Below are 27,636 nucleotides of genomic sequence, written 5' to 3'. Positions count from 1 at the left end.
CTCTCATGGCCTGAGTCGCTTTGGGACGTTAAGCCCCATAAACCAACCAAAACAATCAGTCTGTCTTAGCTTAGGTGCTGTTTATCCCAATAAGGCCACCAGACTGAACGGGTGAAGCGCGTCACGAAAGCACTCAGAGATGGTGTAATATAGGTGTCTGACTGAGCAAGGGACGCGAAGCGAAGAGTAAAGCACGGCGGTTCTGGTATTATTGCGGTTGCTTTATCCTCAGCTGCCAGTCTTTTTTTCCACCGTTATTAAAGTTCACGCCTGTTCTATTTGCTTTCTCCATACTTGGCCGGTGACCAGATGGCAACGTCGCTCGTCATGCGGATGTTGTGCGCTGAGCTTTGCAATGAATATGCCATTTTGTTACACGTGAAGTGTCCCTTTTTCAGACACCAGGTTAAGAGACGACTATATTTGGTCAACGGTGCCGACGTTGCGGTCTATCTTAGTCAATATCATAACGTTGTCTTGTGGCGATGCCAGATGTTCTTGCTACGGCACCTTCTGGCACTGCCGACCGCAGCGGTGGACTAGTCATTTAGCATCCGCCCCACATGCGGGAGGTGCAGGGTTCGATCCCCAGTGCAGTCGGGTACCCACCGCTGATACAATGGGTACAAGCTTTCCCCTGGTCTGGTGCTCGGCTTCAATAGGGTGAAATGCTTGGGAAATGGGTCTTTGGCCCCACTTGAAGTAGAAGAAGAAACCATGGTGCTCTTTGGCCGCAGGTGCCTGTGCGCGATAAAAATTGATCACCATCAGCATCATCTTCTGGCACTGCTGCTGGCACTCGGCTTTACACAGCTATCCTCGCCATTTTTATAGCAGTGGGGAGGCGAAAAATTCCTGATAGTTTCCTGATGTTTTCACTAGACTGACCTATTTTTTTCAATTTTCTTCACAACTCTATCCGCAATGTCGCTCACTCGCGGGCTCTTAAGCATTTATTTCTGTTCCACGCTAAGCCAAACAGAGATTGACCCCCGTTTATGATATATTTTTCGTTTCAGGAGACCCATCGCAACCCGAGTACGCCATGTATCCAATGAGTGGTTATCCCTCCCCTTATGAAACGCCTTCATCAGGTAGGTGCGAAAGACTTTAAAAAACAAAAGATGAGCGCACCTAGCAAGGCGCAGTTAGAAAAAACACATGACTTTCCTCTCGGCAAGCCAGTGAGAGATACTCGGTGTACATTTCGGGAGGTTGCGCTTGAGAATGCTCCGCCGCAAGACAGACAACAGCTCCACTTATAGACAACGTCTTCGCGTTATCTTTACTGCTTTGTCTTGCTTTCAGGCGTTCAGTCAAGAGTACGGCACGCAAAATCATATGATTGCTACTGCGCCTTTGCAAGCACTGTAACATAGCTCGTGAAGCCTCCTAGCAACCTCTTTAGTTGTCCCAATATGCTGCGAAAGAAATACTTTGCATGAACCACAAAAGTAATTAATCGATGAGCGTATCAATTTAACTCCTAAATACTGTATGAGCGCCCTCAAAGTGACACTATAAGCTACGAGCGCTCTCCTAATTTTATGCATGCAGGTCAACGTGGCTGTAATACGTATAGTCAATAATATAACACGTGCTGCATCGCAGGCCTCTTTCTGTATTTCACTCAAGCTTGATTTCTTTTCAGTCCCACTTCCTTTCGACGATGGTTCAATGCGAGGTTCCTTTTCGGCCACAAAAACAGGGTAAGTCCTGGCTACGGCATCGGCGCTGCAGAGAAATTCTTGTACCGCGGATAAACCTACATCTGCGAAGAAGCGCAAAGCACAAGTATGCTAGAAGAAGGGCGACGCAACTAAAGTCCTCTCTCTCTCTAATTTAAAGCTTCATTTGGAGAACACAAAATTGTCGAAAAACATTATTAAACTACATATCAAGAAGCCACACCGCAAATAAAAGAAAAATACAGAAAGGAAGCGAGGATATCGCTAAAACCTGCAAGGAAATTGCACATATAATGCATAATAAAGAAAAAAAAATGAAATGCAATTTTAAATTTACTTTTTCTTTATAGTGCGCCCTGTGTTCACTCTCCCTGAAGTTTTCTTAAGTATCAACTTTTTGCTTTTTCTTATCTGTGTTCCCGCTTCTTTGATTTCTGAATTATTGGCCTTTAGACCTGCAAGGCGCCATATATTCCATGCTTTGTGTTTCTTCCACTGTCGTATAAGTAGAAGAAACACAGAACATGTAAAATATGGCACCTTGTACTGTGTGCTGTGCTGTGCGATGTCAGTGCACGTTAAAGATCCCCAGGTGGTCGAAATTATTCCGGAGCCCTCCACTACGGAAGTTTGAGTGTAGGTATCGTGATCTGCAGGAAGACAAGTACCCGTTTGAAGTCTAGAGTCTGACGGAAACACGTCTGGTCGGGATGGTACATGACGAAAGTAGAAGGCGCCGACCAAAAAAAAAGGATGGGTTGACGTTTCAGCTCCCCCACGGGAGCCTTGTTCAAAATCCTTGTTCCTCCTCCTTGTTCACAATCAATCCTTGTTCACAATTGATTGTGAACAAGGCTCCCCCTTGTTCCTCCTCTGTGTTCACAATCAATCCTTGTTCACAATTGATTGTGAACAAGGCTCCCCCACGCGAGCCTTGTTATTGTGAACAAGGATTGATTGTGAACAAGGAGGAGGAACAAGGATTTGGAACAAGGCTCCAGTGGGGAACCCGAAACGTCATCCCATCCTTTCTTTTGGTCGGCGCCTTCTACTTTCGTCAAGACAAGTACCCACCAAATAAAGACGGACTTGCTGCTCCCCTCCCCCTTTTTGTATCACTTGTGTTGTGTCTATTTGTGGCCATGTTGTCCTGCTTTACGCATCCTCTAATTGGCGATTCTCTCCACTTAGCTTATTCGACCCCTATTTGATCTAACGCCAGCCCTCGCTTTCTCGCAGTCAAATTAAGGCCTCGTCACGAAACCGCGTGTACTACTACTAACACTGCTACGACAAGTCGCGAGGCTTTAGTAACCTTGCCGACTCATCCTACATCGCGGGACTCTCATTGTTAGCACAACTCGTTAGTCACGTTGTGAAATGCACGCGCGCATCTAAAGGCACAGCTCGACGCCTGTCATGCAGCGACTTCGACGCCAAGGACAGGCTGTCGGTCCTGATGGTCAGCGTGGTGCTGATTGGACTTATCGCACTGGCAGCCTTCATCTACCTGCAAGCGTTGCGCACCGGTGAGAGCGATCATGCCCGCGATAAAGTATAGGTGTAATACCGCCAGCCATGTGTCCTTTTGAGGCATAATCTGCAAGATAACAAGCGACGCTAAACTTCTTGTGAAGGAATAGTGCCTCACACGCCAAAAGAAAAAAACACTAAAATTAGTATTTGATGGAAGGAATTAGGTGAGCACTGTCAGCGGCCCCAGCGAATGTTAAGAAATACAGACTTTGCTGTGCCTTATGACACGCATAGAATGAGCCCCACCGTCGATGTAGCGTCAGAAAGGGCTAAATGGACGGTAAGAAGAGTATTTTTTTTTCCACAATACTGCAGACCCTCATTTGAGTCCAGGCAGGGAGGGCAGAAAAATACATTCACTCAACACAAAAACAGTTACATCGTAAAACACAGAACAATAAAATTGTGCAATGTAGTACATATATTTAAAATAGCTCACAGAGTGCCTTGTCAAAATCAACAGCCGATATCACCTGTAGAGGCAGGGTGTTCCATTCCTCAATCGTTTGTGGAAAAAAAGAAAATTTAAAAGTGTTAGTATGCGCGAAGTATGGTGCTAAGGTGTGATCATGATGACGACGAGTTCTACGCGTTTCTGAAAACTGCACATAGGGGACTGGTGAAATGCCTAGTTTTCCATGGATTAGCTGGTGAAGGAAGGATAGGCGGGCTATCTTGCGTCTGACGTGGAGTGGTTTAATATAATTTGCTGCCATTAACGAAGATGGGGAATCAGTTCTCTTGTATCTATTAAATATGAAACGTACTGCGCGTCTCTGTATTTTTTCTAATTCTGCTATGTCTTTTTTTGCATGGGGGTCCCAAACGATGGCGGCATATTCAAGTTTTTATCTATAGAGGGTGAGCCAACTGTCAGAGGAGCTCGTGATGCAGATTTGAAGTCAGGAGACACAACACCACAAACTTGGCCTAGTAGCGGCTATGATAGCAAAGAGCGGTGATTATAATTTCACTGCGCGACGAACTGTTCTCACTAAGATGCACGAAAGCGGCGGCTAAAACTTTGTCTTGCTTAATTATCGTTGAACTTGACGCCTCTTGTTGCCGTTAGAAGCTTCCTTAAAAAATGATCTATAGACTTTTTATAGACTTCGTATAGACTCTATTGCTTTGATATAGATATTTCCTTTTCTTTGTTCACAGTCTTTGAAGTGTGTATAGACAAAGCCTACTAAACGTGTATGACCATAACTCTATAGATAATCTGTTTACTGTCTATGTGATTTGAGTTGCCTGTTGAATAGAGAACAGGATTTTTCTGTAGAAAGTCTATAGACTGTCTAAAGGAATCTTAGCCAGGATTTCACCCACTGCTAAAGCTTTCGCGTGTGTAGTAGTGTAACATAATTGTGCTCGGGGCCATTCCCAGTGCATGATGTTTTGGAGCTAGGGGCCCTCGCTTCAGAGGTTGTCACCATGTTGGCAACCTTCCTTGCGTGTCCGAGAGCCAGGCCTCCGGAACTCGAAAAGTTGCGTTCGCTACCTGAACGTACTCATTTTTGCCTCAGTCTCTAATTGCGTTGGGAAACTCACATTGCAAAGCACACCTTTTCTGTAGAGTCTACATCTGCCTTCGCTCCTCTGGGCTGTTGTGACGCAGATGACAGCAGCGGTGAAGGTGTTGACGTCGGAATATTCGGCAGCAAAGGGATTGGCGGTGAACCCTCCGCACCAGCTTCGCAGGGATCCCTTCCCAAACCAGAAGGTAAGGAGCTGCCTTTCTTTACAGTGAGTATTCGAGAGCCAGTGAGGAAGGTGTTTTGCAACTTACATCCGCTTTGAGAATCTCGAAAGTTTCATATTTTAACCCCCTTGTTAGTAAACTTTGCGCAAGGTTTTGTGCATTCTTCCGCATAAAGGGCCTTCCTAAACTGCGGCCTTAATTCAGTCAGTGACGTATTTGCGACGTCACACTCTGTCTTAGCACCGAGAAGCGAAATTAAAATTAATTAAAGAAAGCGCCGCTACCGCGTTTGATAACTAGGACTTTTCGAAGCGAGATGCTTTTGAAGGCAGTTAAACAATATTGCTTTAGCTAAGATATTTCGAAAAACAGGCGTTTAGATTGCAACCAAAGGGAGCAAAAAAAATATTTCATGGTGCCAACGATTGGCAGCTGTTTATATATGAACGTTTGGATTACATTCAGTTGTTTAACCGGTATGCTTATCATATTTTTTCGGCATTTGGCTGTCGATTAATCGATATGTATATCTACTAGGCCCTTCGTTTCTATAACTTAAAAAGTAAACCAGTCATCACCATCATCTACGAGTGGCATCTATCAGTGTTTAGTGCGCATTCCTCTGCATTATATTGTTTGTATATAAATATTTCGGTAACTCATATTTAACTATGTATTCATTCTCTGCGTCGCTAATGAATGTGTTGTGCATTTCCTATTTTGTTGCTTACTGAAATTTATTGTCATGGAGGTCCCACCCGTGGTCTTGTACCATGGGTGCTCTCTCTGTACACGCTAGTAACTTCGTTTGGATTCATTAATAAACTTTCAACTTCAACTATGCAAACTGCAGGGCCAAGGCCCCTCCCATGTCTCTCCAGTTAAGCCTATCGTTTGTCAGCTGCGGCAGCCGTATTCCCGCAATATTCTTAAACTAATGCACCCAATTAACTTTCCGCCGCCCACTGCTGCGCTTGCCTTTTATTGGCATCCACTCCGTCACAATTAAGGACCAGCAGTTATCTTGACCTCGCAATACACGCCCTGCCCGAGCCCATTTCCGGCCTTCAACTAGCGTTCCAGTATTCAACGCTTTAGGTGCACTGCGGGGTCAGTTGCTCTAGGAACGGAGTTTTGAAAGTTCGACGTGGTTACCCGAACATCAGTTGTGAACTTGCCTCAGAGACTGCACTTGCCCTTACATGGCCTACATCTGGAGATCGCTGATGCAGTCTTGCCTTGCAGGGCACAGAGAAGCAGCTATCGCTAGATATACAGGCTTTACAGCGCCGCATCATGGGGGCTGCCATGTTTGATCACGTGATCACGCCGCCATTACACGCCTCCTCACTGCTCGGCGCGCGTCTCTTGCAACGGCTGCTGTGCCTGATGGCTCGGTTCCGACAGGCAGTGTTTCCGGTGATACGGTTGTAAAGGAGTGGGCAGACTACACTTTGGTTTGGCTAGAGCTTCGAAGCACATGTGACATCCCTAATTTGATCACTTGAGGGGTGAAAACGTGATCGGGCTTCATGTCGCGGAGAGCCGCTTAGCTCTACCTCTTCGAGTCAATGGATGGGTCGCCTTAATGCTTGTTTTTGCATCCGCTGAAGGCTTTGCTGAATGTTTTTATCGTTATTGTCTAAAACGGCAGTGTTTAATGAACCTGCGGCAGCGCAGATCGTTGTCGTGTTGTGTACATGCAAGCAGACACCGCTCTAAAACGCTCACATGCCAATCGTACGCATTTCTTTGCAACCTGTTAGCGGTGCTTATAAAACCTAAAATATTTCTGCTGGTTTGCTAAATGCGGAAAGGCGGCAAAAATATATAGACACAAATTTTTACTATTATCGTAGCAGTACCATGCATAAAGCAGTCTTCACGAGCTGGCGTGCAATCTTGCTAAGTTTTCCTCGATATTATTGTCAGAACGCGCGCACGGAAACGCGTTAGTACTACACAAATTTCACAATCATAGCAGCCTCAGATATAAAATTGTGCTACACTCTACGCTCAATATGTGGACATGAAAATGCTTGAGGCCACGTTGGTGATAAGTAATCAGCTTCACTCTGAGCGATGGCCTGCGGAGTCACTTTTAGTGGCTCTCCCATGAACAGCCAGAAAGTGACAATCACCTAGAACACCAGCCGCAACGCAAATGCTTTATTCCGAATATAGTCCACGAAAACCGCGCTACTTGGAGCGGAGCTCAACAATAGCACCAAGACGTCATGTACCACACGGACTGACGGTAAGCGTTGTCCGCTCGCGCGGCTGTGCACTGCATAATCTGCAGTAGCGGTATATAGGAGCGTAAATCGTCCTTCTTTTCCGTACATAATTCGTCCTCGGGCGCTCCTGTGTCTAATGGTCGCACACCTTAACTTGGGGTCTCGCTACACACGCGGACACAACTGCACACCATCTGGAAGCACAAAGTGACGGTTTCGGTGGCGGAACAGCTTGTTCATGCGGCTATGTTGTGCACTTACCCTCGTAGATTTTCCAAGATCGTAACCTTTCTTTCTTTTTTATATTGGCCATCTAGCGCTGGAAAACGTGTTTGTTGTGTTCGCACGTTCGGAAAGGGTGCATGCCGAACTGGCGCGACAAGGGCAGTACATCCTCGCACAGTTTTGTTCCGTGATGATCGCAAACGATCGCATCTCGCACCTTTAACTCTGTCGCAATTCTTGCAATCCACAACACAGCATGTATTTCTCCTGCCGTTTCACATCTTCGCAGAAAGAACACATTCGGCACCCACCCGTGATATTTCCACAGCTGCGTCGAGGCCTACACGCTGGCAACTCACAAGGCGCGTAATGGCGCCGTGTTCCTAACGCGCCTATGGCGCCATCTGGTCTCAAACAGAAGAACCGCGTGCTGTAAACGGTCTATACGAAAAGAGCAGAGATTGAACAGTGCGAGAATTACCTGTGCCGCACGGTGGCAAGTGTTCTAGGCGTTTACACTCAGCCAGCCTCACGCGTGTTCATTTCGGCTTCAGCCCAGAATCGCAGTCTCTTTGAATCGCGGTGCACAATTGCTGCAGTCGTTAACGTGCGACACGAGATGTGCACCTTTGTGCACAAACCTGAAGCTCTTTGTCCTTGTGTCTTCAGTTGTGGTCAGGCCGACGCCAATGGCCACGCCACGAAGTACGACCACGCCCCGTCCCAGCGGCGCAGAGGTCGTTGCAGACTTCTACAACAGGGCACTCAACCGGAGCGTTGCACCGTGCGAAGACTTTTACACCTTCGTCTGCGGCAAATTCTCTGGTGCCGGTAGCGTTCTCTCCAAGGTGAGGTCATTTTGAAACAAAAAGCTTCACTACGCCAGCTTTTCGAGCTGTCAGCGGAGCCGCAGGTTTAATCTTGAATGTAGCTAGAGGTCAAACAAGGAAAGGACGCCTGTCTCACATATCTCGGTGGACACCCGAACCGCGCCGTAAGCGAAAATGAAAGTTGGATTATGAAAAGGAAAATGACGCATTACTGAAATGGCTTCGCTTCTGTCTGCGCAAAGTTGTTGTCGTAAGGGCACCAAATTGCTTTCCTTTTTCGAGCAGCTCTTACTGATATTCCTGAACAATCTCCTCTGTCGTTTCAATTAAGCGCTCGTCGGCTCGTGGTCTTGGGCGAAAAAAAAAGCATGAGTTACAACCCCGAGCGACAACCCCACAGAAAGGCACACTGCCCCCAGAGAACGCAGGCGAAATAGACTGCGCATATAACACACTTTTTTCCAAAGTTGAAATCAAGCATCTCCCAGCAGTGGTCGTAGATATAAGGATGCTGCTCGTAACCGTCGGACGGCATTGGAAACTGTTTCGCGCCCCATCAGACAGTGCTATAACAATCAATAAACGTTCCTTGTACGATATTATAGACAACGCTTAAAAACACCAGTGAACTGACTATTCATACAAGAGACCATTTTCAATTGAGACCAGACCGAGAGTAAATGTGCCAGTCAAAGTTTTAACTCTAACCCTAACCATGCACCTAATATATGCGCCGCCCTTACCTACTGTCCCTTACAAAAACAGTCTATAGACAGCCTGTAGACTTCTTATAGACTCTATTGCCTTCCTATAGATATTTCTTTTTGTCTATTCAAAGTCTATAGAGTGTCTATAAACAAAAGTTTACTAGAAGTGTATGGTCATGTATATATAGAGCTTCTATAGACTGTCTATAGGATTTGTACGACCTATAGACTTCTCTAGGATTTGTCTATAGAGAGTTCATAGACTTTGGAGACAGAAGTCTATGGACAGTCTATAGATTCTCTAAAGAATTTTTTAAGGGGTGCACTTACCTTTACGGGACCAAGCCTATAAGCATCGCTTCTCCTGATTGCTGCTCCTGTCGATCTTCCATCAGCTATCGAGCCGCGCAGAAGCAGGGATCAAGGAGGCGCTCAACACCATCGACGTTCCACCCAGACTCCAGAGAGCCTCGGAAAAGGCGGCCGGCTTGTACCGGGCGTGCGTCAGCCTCGCATCCAACACTAGCCGTACCGAGGTAAAGGCATCTCTGTGCGCGAAATGAATACAGCGTCCTTCCTGTGTGTCGTACCAAAAGGTATCTCACATTAAAATATTGCGGAAAGCTCTTCCCCTCTTTTAGAGTTAACGCTCTACTTCTAATCTTAAAGCTAACGCTCTAAGAGAGGGCAAGCGTTAGCTCTAGAGCGCTAGAGTGTTAGAGCGTTAGCTTTAGAGCGCTAGAGTGTTAGAGCGTTAGCTCTAGAGGGCTAGAGTGTTAGAGCGTTAGCTCCAGAGCGCTAGTGTTAGAGCGTTAGCTCTAGAGCGCTAGTCTTAGAGCGTTAGCTCTAGAACGCTACGGTGTTAGAGCGTTAGCTCTAGAGTGCTAGAGTGTTAGAGCGTTAGCTCTAGAGCGCTAGTCTTAGAGCGTTAGCTCTAGTAGCTCTAGAGCGCTAGAGTATGGAGCGTTAGCTCTAGAGCGCTAGAGTGTTAGAGCGTTAGCTCTAAGAGACGACCGACGACGGAGCAAACCGACGACGTCGGTTCTTAGCCACTTGCCATTGTTGCAGAACTGGCTCTTTCGCGGCGACTGCCATCGGGCAGAGGCACAGCCAAAGAGTTCAATTTTTTGTAATATTTTTCAAACTTCCTGCCCCACTGTGTCATCGCTTTTAGCTGCTAATGTTGACAACATTAAGATGCGAGGCATTTGGCCGCTGGTGACGTTAAAGACAGCTAAAAAAAGCTGTGAGGACTAGGAAAGGAAATTTCTTCATAAGCATAGATATAAAAGCATTCGCACAGTGGTCTCTATGCTTGCGTTCATTACTCTGGCGAATATAAAATATTAGCCTTCGCGACTAGCTAATTAATTCGTACTTTTCGTTCTCGTTCTCATGCAGATTGAGCCGGTCAAGGAATTCCTCTCCGATCTTCGACTCGACTTATCCAACATTGACCCCGACCCATTCTACAACATCCCGCACAGGCTGGTTTACCTTAGTTGCGTATACGGATTCCCGACCTTCGTGAAGTTCGACCTATTCTGGGACGTCAGTTACGGCAAATTAATGGGCGTAGGTACCTTTCCTCTTGGTCAAATGTTTAGGGGAATCCCCAAGGTGGAGTAAATTTATATTAAGGGAGTAATTACTCATTGGCATCCACCCGAACGCAGCCATACGGCTAGAAGGGAAAGTTACACAGCTTTCTCAGAAACTTCGTAGTTAAAGAAAAATTGTTCCTGGTCCGGGGTTCGAACTCGGGACGACCGCTTCATCGGAGCAGTCGCTCTACAAATTGAGCTAAACGGTGAGCAAGCACGTGGTAGGGCTAGAGTGAATTGATCAATAACTCGAAGTGGGAACTGTGTTGGTCAAATGTTTATGCTTTCCTCTCTATCCGTATGGCTGCGTTCGGGTGGATTCCAGTGAGTACCTCCAGTGAGTACTCCCTTAGTACCTGTTTTGTATTCGATGCAAATGGAAGCAGGACCTGACTTTGCAATTGCACAGGCGCCTTGTTTTACCTTGCGCAGAATTTGATAGACACCGTTAACATAGCGTGTACAGTGTTACCGATCGTGAGTACCGGGAGCCCGCGCGCAGCCAATGCGCATGCGCAAATCACCCTGAAGGCACCAGATGGCGCCAGGTGCCCGACAGCCGCGCGCGCCTGCAGAATCGGGACCAATCAGCGTGTGCCCACAGGTAGTGGGTGGGCTCCCGGTACTTCGGTAACGGTAAATGTGACACGGTATGTTAAAGCTGCCTGAAACTGCGTGCTTTATAACGCTCTGGTCGCTGGAAGTATCAGTGGAATTGTTTGCAACTACATAAAGGGATGATAAAGGCAAGGCAAAAAAAACAGGACAAAGGAGAACTGCAATTATACACTGTTGCTTTGGGTAATGTTTTGTTGCCTTCATCCCAGCAGAATCAATGGACTAAAGGTTAATCAGTAAAGCTCAGGAGCTTGATAAGGAAACGACAATTTATAATTGGTGCCGAGATATTTCGAAGTGGTTACGGAATAACAAGTGTACAACGCAGTGTAAAGCGACAATAATAGCAACACAGATTTCAATAACAATAACACAGTGTACAATAACAGTCTACAAGTAGGGACCATGGGTCTGGACATTCAGATACAAATAACTAGGGTAATTAGAATAGTAACGTTGGTAAGGCACGTACACCGAGGTCTTTAACGGCAGCTTACCAACATCCCTGTATGACACCGGGTCTGACCAGCGGCACAGGAGCTTTGAGGTCAACGAGACAACTTGAAGTTAAACTGAAAAATTCACAAGAAAATTTATTGAGTGTAAGGAGTATTAAAAGTATATAAGGACAACAAACCCGAAACAAAGAGGTAAGGCAAATAATTTTATACATATTGTCTCGTGTTATGACGTTGATCAGTAAGCTTACCTGGGCTAATTGGAACAAATAGTTCTAGAGACAAATGCATTTGAACCCCTAATGTGAAGAAGAATTCGACTCGTAGAGTAATAACGCATTAGAGCCCCACCTAAGTGCCATCATAGAACTATAAAGGAAAGTATCACCCTTTCATCCAGAACTCGCAGGGAACAAGAGAGTTGTGCAGGACCCGAAACTTCTTTTTGTCTTTCCTCATATCTCTACGATTGTTATTTTCGCAAAGGATAACCACAACTCTTTGTCAGAAACTTCGCAGGTGAAGAAAAATCACTGCTGGTCTGGGATTCGAATCCAGGATCATTAGCAGCCTGGGGAAGACTCCCTGCCAACTGCATAAAGAGATCTTCAATGCCGACGTACCTGCAGTGAACAAATTCTTCCCTTACCTATGAACTGATTCAGAGACTTAATTGACCAATCTAATAATGACCACTAGAAATAGGAATGATATAATACATAACGATTCCCAGACCAATGCCGTGCCATTTCTGAATTTCCAGCCTTTCCTCATTGGTTGAAGTAGCACCACGTCTCTGTTCACTCCCGACAATTAGCACAAGTCTAGGGTGTGGCGTTGCTGTAGCGAATGACGAAGGACGAGAAATTAAAAAAAATGGTGGTGGTTTAGCCCTTGTTAAACCTTGAGTGACGCGATAGCTACAGCTGGCCGTGTGGAACTTGGTCACGTGACCAACCACGTGACGAACCACGTGATTAGCCACAGCACCACGCCGTCGGCAGTTGCTCCGCACCACGTGACCAACCACGTGACAGCGTGGTGGCACAGCCACAGGTTGGCGGCGCGGCCACAGGATGGCGGCGCCGCCACGCTGAAGGCTCCAAATGCTACCGTAATGTAGCTATCGCTAGAAAAAAGGAATCGATTCTGGAAGGAATCGGTATATTATACCGCCTTAGAAGCCTTGTGATGTCTTGCACACCAGGCTATTTTTACATGTAGGAAAAAATGGGCTGCACGAGCATGACCAATGTGCATCAGTTCTGAATATCCTTTCTCTTCGCTGTCTTTACCCTGATTAGCGCAAGTACATAGCTTGTGTATAATGATGCATATCTTCCTGCAATAATGCCTCATGGCGACAGAGGTTCGCTGTTGTAAATAGGCTAATTTCCAAAATATAAATAACACAAGTTGTTGCTGTCGCGTCATAATTAATTTTGGCGGGAGCTAATCAAGTCACAGTGGTATCACGACTTCCATTCGATTAACGCAACCATTCCTGCGTTAAGAGCAGAGACATGCGGGACATTTTTCCGAGCTTCAGTTCATGAGCCTGCGCCACGTGAAAAGCAAAAAGACATTTACACGGTTAATTGGAGAGACAGGGTTGACTGGAGAGAAAGGGAAGAGGCCTTTAGCCAGCAATGGACGTAATCAGATTGATGATGACGATGATTTGAAGGAAGCCATGATCATTAACCTATCTTAAATACACATCCATAAGAGGCCATGCGGCTTTGTGGGGGCATATGTAATGCAACATGGATCCACACTTCATTAGATCTAGCTTTAATGTTAAGAAGCGAATATTGGATTTGTATTAGCCTATATTCAGACAAATCATGTTGTCTTTGTGAGGAAACTCCGCTGGACCACAGTGGTGGCATAGTGGTTTGAGCATGCCTCTCCAGGTACATCCGGGTGGGTTAGAGGGTTCGCTGTTCAAGGCCACCGGGTACCCAACGCTATTTCAATGGGTGCAAGCATTGCCCTGACCTGGTGCTCGACATACTTGGCGACATGCATGGCGACACACTTGGAAAATAGGTCTTTGCACCCTCACTATGCACACAAAAACCCCGTGTGCCATGACGCTGTTGCCCCAGTTAGCCCTTGTGCTATTAGAATTCGCCATCATCTTGATATAGAAAAATTCGCTACGTTGGTGCGATTTTTTTAAAGCGACACCCGTGGCATTCTGTTCTCTTGCCTAAGGAATAGAAGTGGCTATTACTTTTTCCTTCTTGGCGGCAGTGCCGCGTTTTCTTTTCTTGGCTGCCAGTCTTCTCTGAACGAAGGCTGAGTTCTAAAATATGCGACTGAGTAACAGAGGTTTTGCTGCCACAGGCGTGGATAAACAAGGACGATGAGAACTGGATGAACAGCCAGCACAAGAAAAACACTCGCCCGCAGCTGCTGGCATTCTACCGGAGTTACCTGCACTTGTATGATCCGAAGATTGACTCTTCAGCGCTCGCCGAGCGCATCGTTAACTTGGAGGTGATCGGTGGGTACACTCTCTTGGTGCTCTGTTTTAAAAGCGAAGCAAAAAAATAATCGGAGGGGTACTTGAGGTCCACGCGACCGCTTTAATGTGTTAAGACCCATATATGCGGAATTGCTCACTCTTGATTTGACAATCGTAGATCCCTGGGAGTCCTCGTACCACTCCCGGCGCAGGGGTGCAGCCGTTGAGCAATGCGCCACTGCTCTGCAATGGCAGATGCTGCCACTTGTTGCATTTGTGCGACCCAGGTTGCTCTTCGCGAGCAACCTTTCGCTACCGATCATTAGTTTAACTGCCGCCTGCCAGGGTAGTCAGTTAGCTCACAATTCGGTGGGTAGGTTCCGATGACGCCACAAAGTCACGTGATCTAGGTTGCTTTTCCGTAGATTTTAGTGTGAAAGCACTTCTGGCCGCACTCCTTGGGCTTCAGCAGTGTGTGTGTGTGTGTGTGTGTGTGTGTGTGTGTGTGTGTGTGTGTGTGTGTGTGTGTGTGTGTGTGTGTGTGTGTGTGTGTGTGTGTGTGTGTGTGTGTGTGTGTGTGTGTGTGTGTGTGTGTGTGTGTGTGTGTGTGTGTGTGTGTGTGTGTGTGTGTGTGTGTGTGTGTGTGTGTGTGTGTGTGTGTGTGTGTGTGTGTGTGTGTGTGTGTGTGTGTGTGTGTGTGTGTGTGTGTGTGTGTGTGTGTGTGTGTGTGTGTGTGTGTGTGTGTGTGTGTGTGTGTGTGTGTGTGTGTGTGTGTGTGTGTGTGTGTGTGTGTGTGTGTGTGTGTGTGTGTGTGTGTGTGTGTGTGTGTGTGTGTGTGTGTGTGTGTGTGTGTGTGTGTGTGTGTGTGTGTGTGTGTGTGTGTGTGTGTGTGTGTGTGTGTGTGTGTGTGTGTGTGTGTGTGTGTGTGTGTGTGTGTGTGTGTGTGTGTGTGTGTGTGTGTGTGTGTGTGTGTGTGTGTGTGTGTGTGTGTGTGTGTGTGTGTGTGTGTGTGTGTGTGTGTGTGTGTGTGTGTGTGTGTGTGTGTGTGTGTGTGTGTGTGTGTGTGTGTGTGTGTGTGTGTGTGTGTGTGTGTGTGTGTGTGTGTGTGTGTGTGTGTGTGTGTGTGTGTGTGTGTGTGTGTGTGTGTGTGTGTGTGTGTGTGTGTGTGTGTGTGTGTGTGTGTGTGTGTGTGTGTGTGTGTGTGTGTGTGTGTGTGTGTGTGTGAGACCTACAAATTGAGGCAGTCCTTCTTTCCTTTTGTCAAAACCAACGCAAGGTTTAGACCGTTGGTTCTGCAGAAAAGAAACACTCATAACTGCGGTGCTTTCGCGCAATATTTCGTGCTTAGCGATGCTAAACTGCCGGCCATTTTTTTCGCTCACAGCGCCGTCGACAACGGTGATGGCGAATTTTTTTGCAGAACGGGAGCCTTAACGGTTAAAAATCGCAGGACGGTTAGGAGTGCGTAACGCGAATGTCTGAGCGTTAGCTCTACTGTTATAGCAAAGAGCCGATACTCTGCAGTGGGCTTCGGAGGAAGGTCTAGGTGGGTTTCGGACCATCCACCTGCCACAGCCGAGAGGTGGTTGGTCCGGGGGAGACGACAACGCCTCAAGGCCACCCGTCACCTCCAACCTTCTCTCCCTATTAAGGCGGAAGCCTTTATAGGCTCATGACTCGCCAGCGGGGATGTGCACAGAAAAGTGTCACACTATAGCTGTCAGTCAAGTTGATGTCATCAGTGGTGTAGTACGTCGTAGCTATATATATATATCCTGAAGAAGACCGCACCGCGGTCGAAACGTTGATAAATAAAAGTGTCTTTGTAGAAGTGCCCATTTCTCTTAAATCTTTATTCTGCGGAGCCAACGCAACCTACGTTCGTAACATATATGTATATATATATATATATATATATATATATATATATATATATATATATATATATATATATATATATATATATATATATATATATATATATATATATATATATATATATATATATATAGTGCACTAACTATGCAGAGTCAATCATCAACCAGTAAAATAATATATACGTAATATAATACACTTAATTATACTAATTATTCGTGGTATTTTACTAATTGTACTTAAGTATTTACAATCAGTAATCGCCTAAATAATTAGTAATTAGTTAACAATCAGTGCTAAGATACTTGGTGAATAATAGTTGATGAATGGTTATTTAGTAAATTAGTAATTAGTTATTTAGTCACAGTAGTTGTTGGTGTAGTATGTCGTAGCCGGGAACTCAGAATACGGGAAGACACTGCGCATGCTCAATGCGCCACCAGACAATGCACCTGCGCTTCAGCCTACTGCGCATGCGTGTGACGTCATTGAGTGTCGCCACCATCGTTCGAGATTAGCACTCCCCAGGCAACCTTGCCAGACGCCTCCTGATGCCGATCTGCAAGGGTTCCGCCTAAACACTCCCCTCTGCCTTTAATCCACATCTTCACCACACATCAGCGACACAAGCAGTAACACCGCGCTAAAGGCTTTCGCCTCACCACAGGTTAGGTCAACAAAGTTCCCCCCTGCATTTTTTCTTTCCTTCGTCTCCCTTAAAAGGGGAGAGGGGAATTCACCTCTTCCCCACCAGCCAACCGAAGAGCGGCCACCGCGCGGTGCCCCAAAAGACATGTGGGCTCAACAGCCCTACGTGCTAAACCGTTTCGCCCTTATGACCACACGGAATACGGTTTGTGATCGATGGGGTCAGCAGTGTTAGAATCCTTCTGTATGTTGATACTGCAACATTCTTGCTTCAGGTGTAAAACTGATTTATATATATATATATTGCTGCTTTATTTTTTTCTCTCCAGTGAAAGATCTTATAGCAGCAATCTGGAAGGGCAGCTGGTCGACCAAAACATTACTTCTGAGCAAGTTCGGAAGTTTGACGAAAGATTATTACGAAGAAGGTACGTTACCTTCATCCTCTACATGCGCTCTGTGGAGGTTGCGTTCCTTAGTGGGGTCTTGTGGCACGGGAAACACCTCTTCGATACCTCGAAATATTTTGTGTCTTCATTTCATTGTCTCTAGAGGAGTTTAAAAAGAGCAGCCTGGGGATTAATGTAAAATGTTAGCGATGGTGTGTTATTTTATGTGGTTTAAATTTTCTCCCTGTGTCGTTTTGCACCACCGTCTTTCAACGTACATCTTTTTACCTTCGCAACGCTATTGCCATAACGGCACAAGATATCCAGCGTGCGAAAATCAAAAAGTATGGTGCTTTAATGGCATTCTATGTCATTAATCAGGCAGTAGGTTGGCTTTGGACAAGAGTCGCCCACGTGTCTTGGTCGCTGCAAAGTGCTTGCGCAACGTAACGCGAGTGTATTTCGATGGAACTCGACCCGGCCATCGACACATACCTCGCAACCACAAAGTGAACAATTGTTTATTTATGGGGGAGCCACAGTCTGCTTAGCCAACGTTTCGACAAGAAGTCCTCTTGTCGAAACGTAAGCACACTGAGGTTCCCCTCTTCACTCCTTGTTCATTTAGTTTTCTGTTGTAAAGATTCCCACCTGCGTGCCCTCTCTACCATATCTGGTTCATTTGTTACTATCGCCAGTACACATAACACTCATGTACACATGTCAGATATTTATGACACATATTTTTGGCGATGGCGTAGCAGCGATGACGTCGAGGTAGATCATCCGCCTCGCGTGCAAGAGGACCGGGGTTCGAATCCTGGTGCCGCGCAATTCTCCATTGGGTTCAAAAAAAAAATCCGCGTGTCGATGGAAATGCACAGCCAGGCCTGGAGTGCGGCCTGATCTCGTTGACCAGAGCCGACAACGCACTCTCACCAGAGCAGGATTTGGCCACCCTGGTGTAGTACTTAATCACAACCTTCTATGATCAAACTAATTAACCCTCGGCCCTCAGTCCCCAGCGGCTGCGGAGCAACTGACCACGGCGGCGGTCAGACCTGTAACGCAGCGGAGGGTACTAAGAATCTCTGGCTCCGGACAGGCCGCCATTGGAATCTGAACCTGGCAACGTTTAACGTTAGAACCTTATCTAGTGAGGCTAGCCTAGCAGTGCTGTTCGAGGAACTAGCGGGAATTAAATGGGATGTGATAGGGCTTAGCGAAGTTAGGAGCACAGGTGAGGCGTATACAGTACTTAAGGACGGACGCATACCGTGCTATCGCGGATTCGAGGATAGACGAGAACTAGGTGTGGGATATAGCTGGCAACGCAGAGGAGCTCTATAGTATTAACGAGAGGGTAGCAGCTATAGTAATTAGGCTGAATAGGAGGCCCAAGATGAAAGTGGTGCAGGCCTACGCACCCACATCCAGCTATGATGACCAGACCGTTGAAGGTTTCTATGAGGACGTAGAATCGGCAGTGAAGAAAGTAAAATCACAGTACACTGTACTGATGGCCGAATTCAATGCGAAGGTGGGCAAGAAGCAGGCTGACGACCATGCGGTAGGTGACTATGGGATAGGCTCTACAAATATCAGTGGAGAGGTATTAGTCGAATTCGCGGATAGAAATAATTTACAGATCATGAATACCTTCTTCCGCATACGAGAAAACAGGAAGTGGACCTGGAAGAGCCCCAATGGTGAAACTAAAAATGAAATCGACTTCATATTATGCGCTAAACCTGGCATCATTCAGGATGTGTCCGTCCTCGGAAAGGTGCGTTGTAGCGACCACAGAATGGTAAGGTCTCGAATTAGCTTAGACTTGAAGAGGGAACGGAAGAAGCTAGTGAAGAGGAAGACCATTAACGAGTTAGCCGTAAGAGGGAAAGTACAAAAGTTTAGGATAGCGCTGCAAAACAGATATTCAGCTTTAACTGAAGAAGACGATCTTGATGTTCATACAATGCACGATAATCTGACATCAATAATTACGGAGTGCGCAGTAGAAGTAGGTGGTAAGATAGTTTGACAGGATACCGGAAGCCTTTCTCAGGTGACGAAAGACCTGATTAAGAAGCGCCAAAGCTAGAGGGCGTCTAACCCTACCGACAGAATAGAACTGGTTTATGGGGGTTTAAACGTCCCAAAGCGACTCAGGCTATGAGAGACACCGTAGTGAAGGGCTCCGGAAATTTCGACCACCTGGGGTTCTTTAACGTGCACTGACGTCGAACAGTACACGGGCCTCTAGAATTTCGCCTCCATCGAAATTCGACCGCCGCGGCCGGGATCGAACCCGCGTCTTTCGGGCCGGCAGCCGAGCGCCGTAACCACTCAGCCACCGCGGCGGCTGACAGAATAAAACTAACAGAGCTATCAAAGTTAATAAATAAGCGCAAGGTAGCCGACATAAGGAAGTTTAATATGGAGAGAATCGAGCATGCTCTAAAGAACGGAGGTAGCCTAAAAGCAGTGAAGAGGAAACTAGGCATAGGTAAAAACCAGATGTATGCATTAAGAGACAAGCAGGGCAATGTCATCAGCAATATGGACAAGATAGTTAACGTAGCCGAAGAGGTCTGCACAGGCCTTTACAGTAGCCAATGTAATCAGAGCGTTAATGAGGAAGACAGCAGTGCACAGCAATGAGTCATCCCGCCAGTAACGAAAGATGAAGTAAACAAAGCCTTAGAAGCAATGAAAAGGGGAAAAGCAGCTGGGGAGGATCAGGCAACAGCAGATCTGTTGAAGGAAGGGGGGGGGGGGGGGGACATCGTGCTAGAAAAACTAGCCACCCTGTATACGCAATGCCTTCTGACCTCGACTGTACCAGAAGCTCGGAAGAATGCAAACATTATCTTGATTCTTAAGAAGAGATACGCCAAGGACTACAAAAATTACAGGCCGATCAGCTTACTATCCATTGCCTACAAAGTATTTACTAAGGTAATCGCAAAGTTAGACTTTAATCAACCAAATGATCAGGCAGGCTTTCGTAAATGATATTCCACAATAGATCATATTCACACTATCAATCAGGTGATAGAGAAATGCGCAGAATATAACCAACCATTATATATAGCTTTCATTGATTACGAGAAAGCATTCGACTCCGTGGAAACCTCAGCAGTCATACAGGCATTGCGTAATCAGGGGGTAGAAGAGTCTTATGTCAAAATACCGGAAGATATATATAGCAACTGCACAGCTAATATAGTCCTCCATAAAGTCAGCAATAAAATTCCAATAAGGAAGGGCGTCAGGCAAGGAGACACGACCTTGCCAATGCTACTCACCGCCTGCTTACAGGATCTATTGCGAGGCATGAATTGGGAACAGTTAGCAATAAAATAAAATGGAGAATACCTAAAAAATCTGCGATTCGCTGATAACATTGCCTTGATGAGTCACTCAGGAGGTGAACTGCAAATCATGATCAATGAGTTAGACAGGCAGAGCAGAACGCTGGGTCAAAAATTAACATGCAGAAAACCAAGATAATGCTCAACAGCCCAGCAAGGGAACAGCAGTTTACAATTGGCAGCGAGAGCCTGGAAGTTGTAAAGGAACGTCTACTTAGGGCACGTATATTGTGACAGCTGATCCGGATCATGAGAGGTAAATAACTGGAAGGATAAGAATGGAGTGGAGCGCATATGGCAAATTCTCGCAGATCATGAGTGGCAGTTTACCAATTTCCCTCAAGAGAAAAGTGTACAACAGCATAATCTTACCGGTACTCACCTACGGGGCAGAAACATGGAGGTTAACGAAAAGAGTTCAGCTTAGGTTAAGGACAACGCAGCGAGCCATGGAAAGAAAAATGATAGGTGTAACTTTAAGAGATCGGAAGCGGGCAGAGTGGGTGAGGGAACAAACACGCGTTAATGACATCCTAGTCGAAATCAAGAGAAAGAAATGGGCTTGGGCAGGGCATGTAATGCGAAGGCAAGATAACCGCTGGTCCTTAAGGGTAACGGATTGGATTCCAAGAGAAAGTAAGCGTCTGTCGGGTCTATACCCGCGTCTATCGGGTCAGCAGCCGAGCGCCATAACCACTGAGCCACCGCGCAGGGTCTATTGTTCTCTTGTGTTCGACGTTTCTCATGTTGTTATTTCGTATAAATATTTGTTGCTTTGTAAATTGTTGCGCAGACATCTTCAAGCTACAAAGGCTGCAGCTTTTCGACAGTGGCCCCTCCCCTTTTGAGTGGAAAATAAAATTCATTCATTCATTCATTCATTCATTCATTCATTCATTCATTCATTCATTCATTCATTCATTCGTTCGTTCATTTGTTCGTTCGTTCGTTCATTCGTTCGTTCGTTCGTTATGTATTGTTAAGTGTACACCGAGAGAAAATATATTGCACACTGGAACGGATGCTAGCACGTATCGTTAATTAGAACAGACAATAAATGTCGGATGTGCGTTTTTGGCATATAAATAGCAAACCCGATAATCGCAGACTTTCTGGTACTGCACCTCAAAACTAAAGCCTTTCAACGCCACGTCTTGCTCTCCAGAGGACTGGGCGCGTCTATTCGCGCAAGCCACGGGCGACACGTACAGTGCCACGAGCCACATTAAGGTGTTGAACAACGTGACGGGCATCTTGGTTCTCCTGCTGGACAAGAACCAGACGTCGCGCGACGACGCCCGGCTGATCATGTCTTGGAGCCTGGTTCACCGGCTTCTCCCGTTGGCCAGCGGCAGCTTAATGGCCGCAGACGCCTTGAGCGCTTACCGCGGCCGACGAGACCGCATCCCCCACTTTTGCTTCAGAAGGGTCTTCAACATGATGCCTCTCGCCGCCGCCCATGGCTGGTTCAACACTGGTTAGTATATATATCTTCTTTTACTATGACAGCTGGACGGTATGTTATTGTGACAGCCGGACAGCGAATCCAAAAAGATGCGCTGAAAAATATCGAACTTCCACATGTATGCATTATCACTGAAACTGTCTATTAAAGAAAAAGGTTTCCCAGCCCGGGTCATCACGCACGCAGTATACGCTAGACAGGATTTTCAGCGAGAAGAATGTTCAACCAGCTGATGCATGTTTGTCACGATTATGCGTGCATCCCTTGCCGACAGCTATAGCCGCCAGGCGGCAGACTAGAGTTGGGCGGAGCGTGCCCTGATTCGTCCTCGCTTACAATCCACAGGAAGCAATTCACTACCCTAGAAATCGCAACCATTGCAGCCAAGTCAATCGGAACGTCTGTCTGCTGTCGCACTTTCTGCGTAGTTAGTTAATAAACGCTCGATAATTGAAAGCACATAATATAGACAGAAAGGAGTAAAGATTAAGCTGTTCTCTACCGTACTCAGATCATAAAAGGCAGTTTACGAATATCCCTCAAGAGAAAATTATACAACAGTTGTATCTTACCGGCACTCACCTACGCCGTGGCAGAAACGCGGAGGCTAAAGAAAAGGGTTCAGCTCAAGTTAAGGACAACGCAGCGAGCTATGGAAAGAAAAAATAGGTGTATCGTTAAGATCCCGGAAGCTGGCAGAGTGTGTGAGGGGACAAACACGGGTTAATGACATCCTAGTCGAAATCAAGAGGAAGAAATGGGCTTGGGCAGGGCATGTACTGCGAAGGCAAGATAACCGCTGGTCCTTAAGTGTAACGGAGTGGATTCCAAAGAGATGGCAAGCGTAGCAGGGGGCGGCAGAAAGTTAGGTACGCGGATGAGGTTAACAAGTTTGCGGGCATACGGTGGGCGCAGCTGGCAAGGAACGGGGTTAATTGGAGAGACATGGGAGAGGCCTTTGCTCTGCAGTCGGCGCAGTCTGGCTGATGATTATGATGATGATGATAGTCTCATTTGTGCTTATAGTGCAGCCCGCGGGGTATAACAGAAATGACGTTGCTTCGCGCTTTTCTCCCCCCCCCCCTCCTCTCTATGGCGCATGACCTGACGGCTATCCTGTACTCTCCAACGGACGTGCTGTTCCTCCTCAGTGGTCCCGCCGCCAGCGCTGGCCGATGCCAAGCGACTGGGGAGGAATATTAAACGAACCCTACTGAACAAGATAAGAAAAACCAGGTGGATCCGGGGCGCCCTATGGTACCTGATGAACAGCAAAATCAGGGCGCTGACCCTAGTCATTGGCTACCCGGACGCGGTCTCCAGTCTGACCATGCTCGAAAACTTCTTCCGTGAGTATCAAGCAAAATGGCGGACGACTGGTCCACATCATTCGCTTGCATCTTCTCAAAATGGAGTCCAGTCATTCTACACGCTCTAAACACTAACATGGCACGCCGATAAAAGAGTAAAAAGGGAGTAATATGTCCTCTAGCACACTCTTTTTTAAAGGCTGTGTGCTAAAGGACAGCGTGCTCTCTCTTTACTCTTTTCGGTATAGAGTGCAGGGTGTTCAAAGTAAGGCTTTCAGGATTTTAAGAACAAATACAAAGAGCACAAGGTGCATGGTGTATGCGGCCAGGCGGACGCAAACTGTGAGAATATATATAGTCGTAATATTACTAATTAACAAAATGCAATAATTAAATTCTTAATCACAGCACGTAGCATGCATGTACATATTGCAAACTTAGAGATAGTGGCATTTTATGACTGTTTAGTCTTGTAGAATTTTAGTAAAGCGCCTGTGTCCTGAGATATGAACGTCTGAAATTTCAGCCCAATCCGTCCAGTTAGGCACGCGAGAGCACGGCACTCAGTATGAAGCTCGTCAGCATGAGTTTCGAGCTCTAAAACGCACTGACATCCCACTGCGCACGGGCGCCTTTTGCGTTTCCTAGGAGGCAGGTGGGCCCCTAGATCACGTGACCGAGCGGAGGCATCACAGCCTGCCCACCAGAGTTAAATTATGATTGGTCTCTCGGGAAGGGCAACTTAGGTCACACAAGCCCCGCCAGTAAACGCGCCAGCCGTCGCAGGACAGTGGAGCATCACTTAACCGCTGCACCACTGCTCAGGGAGTGCCATGAAGGACTCCCAGGGATCCATGAATGTAGAGAATGACCTTCTGCATATACAGGAATTAACCCTCTACGCTATCACATCATACTCTTTAGGCGGAGCTTAACTGTCCCCGCCAATCGCCACGTATACTTCACAGAGTGTGACTGAGGTGTTCACTTGCCCAGGGAGCCAGTTATGCGCCTTTAACCAAAGGAGAGTTTAGACTGCGATTAAGGTGGAGGCCAAACGCAAAAGGCGTTTGTGTGCTGTGCGATGTCAGTGCACGTTAAAGATCCCCAGGTGGTCGAAATTATTCCGGAGCCCTCCACTACGGCACCTCTTCCTTCCTTTCTTCTTTCGCTCCCACCGTCCTCACTTCGCTTACGTTGCGGTGGAGGCGTTCACTCTTTAGTGAGAGAGCTACTGCGCCATTTCCTTTTCTCAAAAAACAACACTTTCATTTACATAACCGCCGATTCATTCCCATTCTTGGTGTGATAGTCAGAACATTCCATTCGGAAACGAGTGTTGTGTCGACTAGTAAAACTTTTCTGTCCTTCATTCGCGCAGTGGAGTTCCCAGATGTGCACGAGAACTTCACCGCTCCTTTTCTGGCCTCGCGGCGTCTGATGACGTTGCGCCACTTCAGAAAGAGCTACCAAGTAGATTGGGACATAATCAAAGGCAACGCCTACTACGAGCCAAACCGACCGGCAGTCTACGTCTACGGCAATATGCTGCAGCCCCCGGCATTCATCCCAGATTCTCCGGCGGCTGTCAACTACGGCGGTCTTGGACAGGTATTTTTCTTTTTCATTCCTGGGATATGGTGTCGCGATCTGATAGGCCTGTAGGAAGAAAAATGCAGAGGGACATGATGATGGCAAAGTTCAAACAGCGTAGTCAGCCTGGAAAGAGTTTTTTTGAGGATGACGGTGCTTTGATTTCAGCAGTTTTGGGTAGTACTCTTAGTACTTTTCCGCGCCACCTTCAGGCGCCTATTGGCTTGAGCCTCCGCGCTCTGTCGAAGGCGCACGTGCCGTGCTTCAGCTATCTGGGCTACGCCGAGAGAAGCTAGACAATGAATGCTCTCAGCCAAACGCGGGTATCTAATCACGCAGAATGTGTTCTCGCGTTTGCAGCGGCCCAAGCGGCTGACAAAAGCAGTTTTGAGTCACTGAATGTAACAATTGCAGTGCCACCTTGGTAGCGCAGGTTCCCCATACCACGGCCATTTTGAACACGGCGGTAATGGTTCGCGCCCTATAGCGAGATGTGACGTATGTAGCTAAATGAGGGAAATGCTTTGCTTTGCTTTCTAGGACAACCTTTTCTGCGCTTGATTTGCCGATGGTGTTCGCAGGTAGTCGGACACGAGCTCATGCATCACTTAGATCCCGAGTTCGTAATACTCGACAACTACCTTCGGGATGTCCGCTTCGAGAAAACGCCCGCAAAGAAGTTGTATGCTGGAAAGATTCTCTGCCTCCGCCATTCTTACTACCAGGTATGTAACCAACATGACCATTCGAACGACATAGGAAGGTGCCAAGCTTAATATGGTGTGTGGAAAATCGCCATCATCGATGAAGTGGGGATTCCACAAAATATATTGAGTTCAATCTCGACATCAATTTCCTCAGGCAAAACAACAAGTGAAGCAGTGCGAAAGATTCCCGGAGACGAAACGAAGAAGGGACAGGAAAAAGTTGAAGATTTATTTCCACCATCGCAGAGGCACGAGGAGAGGCTGGGACTAAATTCATATATGTATGCCTGACGGCGGTCCCAGCCACCTCGTGCAGAATTCAACAGCACCAACTACATTCGTGTCATTCCTTTATAGAAATGGTATTTAGACAGTCTTATAGATTTCTTATAGACTCTTTTGCCTTCCTATAGATATTTGTTTTTGTCTATTTATATTCTATAGACTGTCTATAGACAAAAGTCTACTAAAAGTGTATGGCCACAATTCTATCGATTGTCCATAGACTATCTATAGGACTTGTATAGCCTATAGCCTGTTCTCTAGGGTTTGTCTATAGAGAGTCTATAGACTGCATAGACAGAAATCTATGGACAGTCTTTAGAGTGCCTAAAGAGATTTTTGTAATAGTTCAGCATAAGCAACATATTACACAAAATTATACGAAGAGCGCAACCTGTACATTACCGACAACGACATGTACTTAAGGCAAGATAATGTGAAAAATAAGCACTACAGAAATTCGAAAAGCAAGCACTTGACTAATGTCGAATAATTTGCGAACATGCAGTAATAATACGAAATCAAAGAAAGTGAACGATGAACAGCTTATGAATCATAACAAAACAAAAATAACAAAGAAGAGCAAGCACTAAAACATACGCAAACTTACAATGCAAACAAGAATCGACCAAAGAATAACGCCATTATTACATTTCATCACTACTGCTGGTTCCGCCTTCGGGCTTATTCTTTAGCGCTACTTTCACTTGCGTCAGAATGGACCAACTAGCCGAGCTAAAAGTTCAATCTCCTCCTCCCAGGCGGAATCAGAGAGCCGGGCAAGGACGCTGGACGAATTTATCGACTCGGAAGGCTTCGTCGATTACGCGGGGCTACAGGTTGCCTACGAGGCTTTCAAGAAACTGCCGGAGAACGAGCGTACGGCGACTGTGCCGGAACTCGGCCTCACCGCAGACCAGATCTTCTTCGTCTCCTACTGCCTCAAGTGGTGCAGCACGGCTCCAGGGACCAAGCGCAGCCCCAGATCGTGGTACTGGCACAGCCGATCCCGGTGCCTCGTGCCTCTGCGAAACATGCCAGAGTTCGCCGAGGCGTACAACTGCCAACGGGGAGACCGCATGAATCCCGAATCCAGGTGCAGCTTCTGGTAAAGCTGGGTGGCTTGAATAAAGTCTGCAGGGGAGCCTCACTGCCTTTTTATGCGAAGCATACTAGCCGCACAACCGAGCTCTTCCTTGCTGCGCCGCGCGCGGCCGCGTAGCTACCACTTGACCTACATCGGCGCACCACGTGATATGACGTCACAACAGCTGTGAAAGCTGGGGCTCAACTCGTGCGCTCGCTTGCGGACGCGCAGCCTCCGCCGGCGGCCTAACTCCCGCTCCTACCGCTAGGAGATACTGACGTCACGCAATTGTATAAAAGGCGACGCACTCGTTGAGACAGTTGAGCAGCGAGATGTCTGCCAGGGAGAGGGCGGCTCGCCAGACCGCAAAGCGCAAGTTACAAAGAGCCACGGAAACGGGAGAAGAACGAGAAGTACGGCTTGCCAAACGACGTATGCTTCGCTTCCTAGGCTTAACCATAAGCTAAGCCAGGCCATTTTTTATACTCATTTAGCATAAGAAGCTGCAACAAGGTATCCATGTGGGCTAGTTGGTGTATTTCAGACATAACTTCACCAGCGAAAGCACGAGACACCAGGACAATAACAACACAGGACAACGCTGGACTAACAAAGGAAGTTTAATCGAGAAACGGCCAACTTTGGACACCAGAAGACGCATGCGTATCAGACACACAAAAAACAAATACACAAGTGGCGATTCACCCAGGAGTGGACACACGCTCCATAACTGGCTAACAACAAAAGGCACATACTTTGCCTGTCAAACTTCCACACGCACACTTTTGCTTAGGAAATTAAATTCCTTGTCAGTGAGATATAAAG

The 27,636-nt window shown here is 46.7% G+C and overlaps 1 protein-coding gene across 1 annotated transcript; it reads left to right on the top strand.

Annotated features, from left to right (window-relative positions):
- The first annotated feature begins 1,673 nt into the window (after positions 1-1,673).
- On the top strand, positions 1,674-26,861 carry LOC144135464 (neprilysin-11-like). Its single transcript, XM_077668124.1, has 13 exons — positions 1,674-1,709; positions 3,114-3,217; positions 4,846-4,950; positions 8,061-8,239; positions 9,324-9,464; positions 10,330-10,503; positions 13,961-14,120; positions 16,934-17,032; positions 21,533-21,844; positions 22,984-23,181; positions 24,524-24,753; positions 25,317-25,460; positions 26,486-26,861. The coding sequence occupies exons 1-13, from the start codon at positions 1,678-1,680 to the stop codon at positions 26,834-26,836; spliced, it is 2,229 nt and encodes a 742-aa protein (XP_077524250.1). The 5' UTR covers positions 1,674-1,677; the 3' UTR covers positions 26,837-26,861.
- The last annotated feature ends 775 nt before the right edge of the window (positions 26,862-27,636 follow it).

This window comes from Amblyomma americanum, chromosome 5 (assembly GCF_052857255.1).
Source record: "Amblyomma americanum isolate KBUSLIRL-KWMA chromosome 5, ASM5285725v1, whole genome shotgun sequence".
Taxonomy (NCBI): domain Eukaryota; kingdom Metazoa; phylum Arthropoda; class Arachnida; order Ixodida; family Ixodidae; genus Amblyomma; species Amblyomma americanum.
The sequence above is the reverse complement of the archived record's forward strand: the minus strand, read 5'-3'. Positions and strand labels throughout refer to the sequence as shown.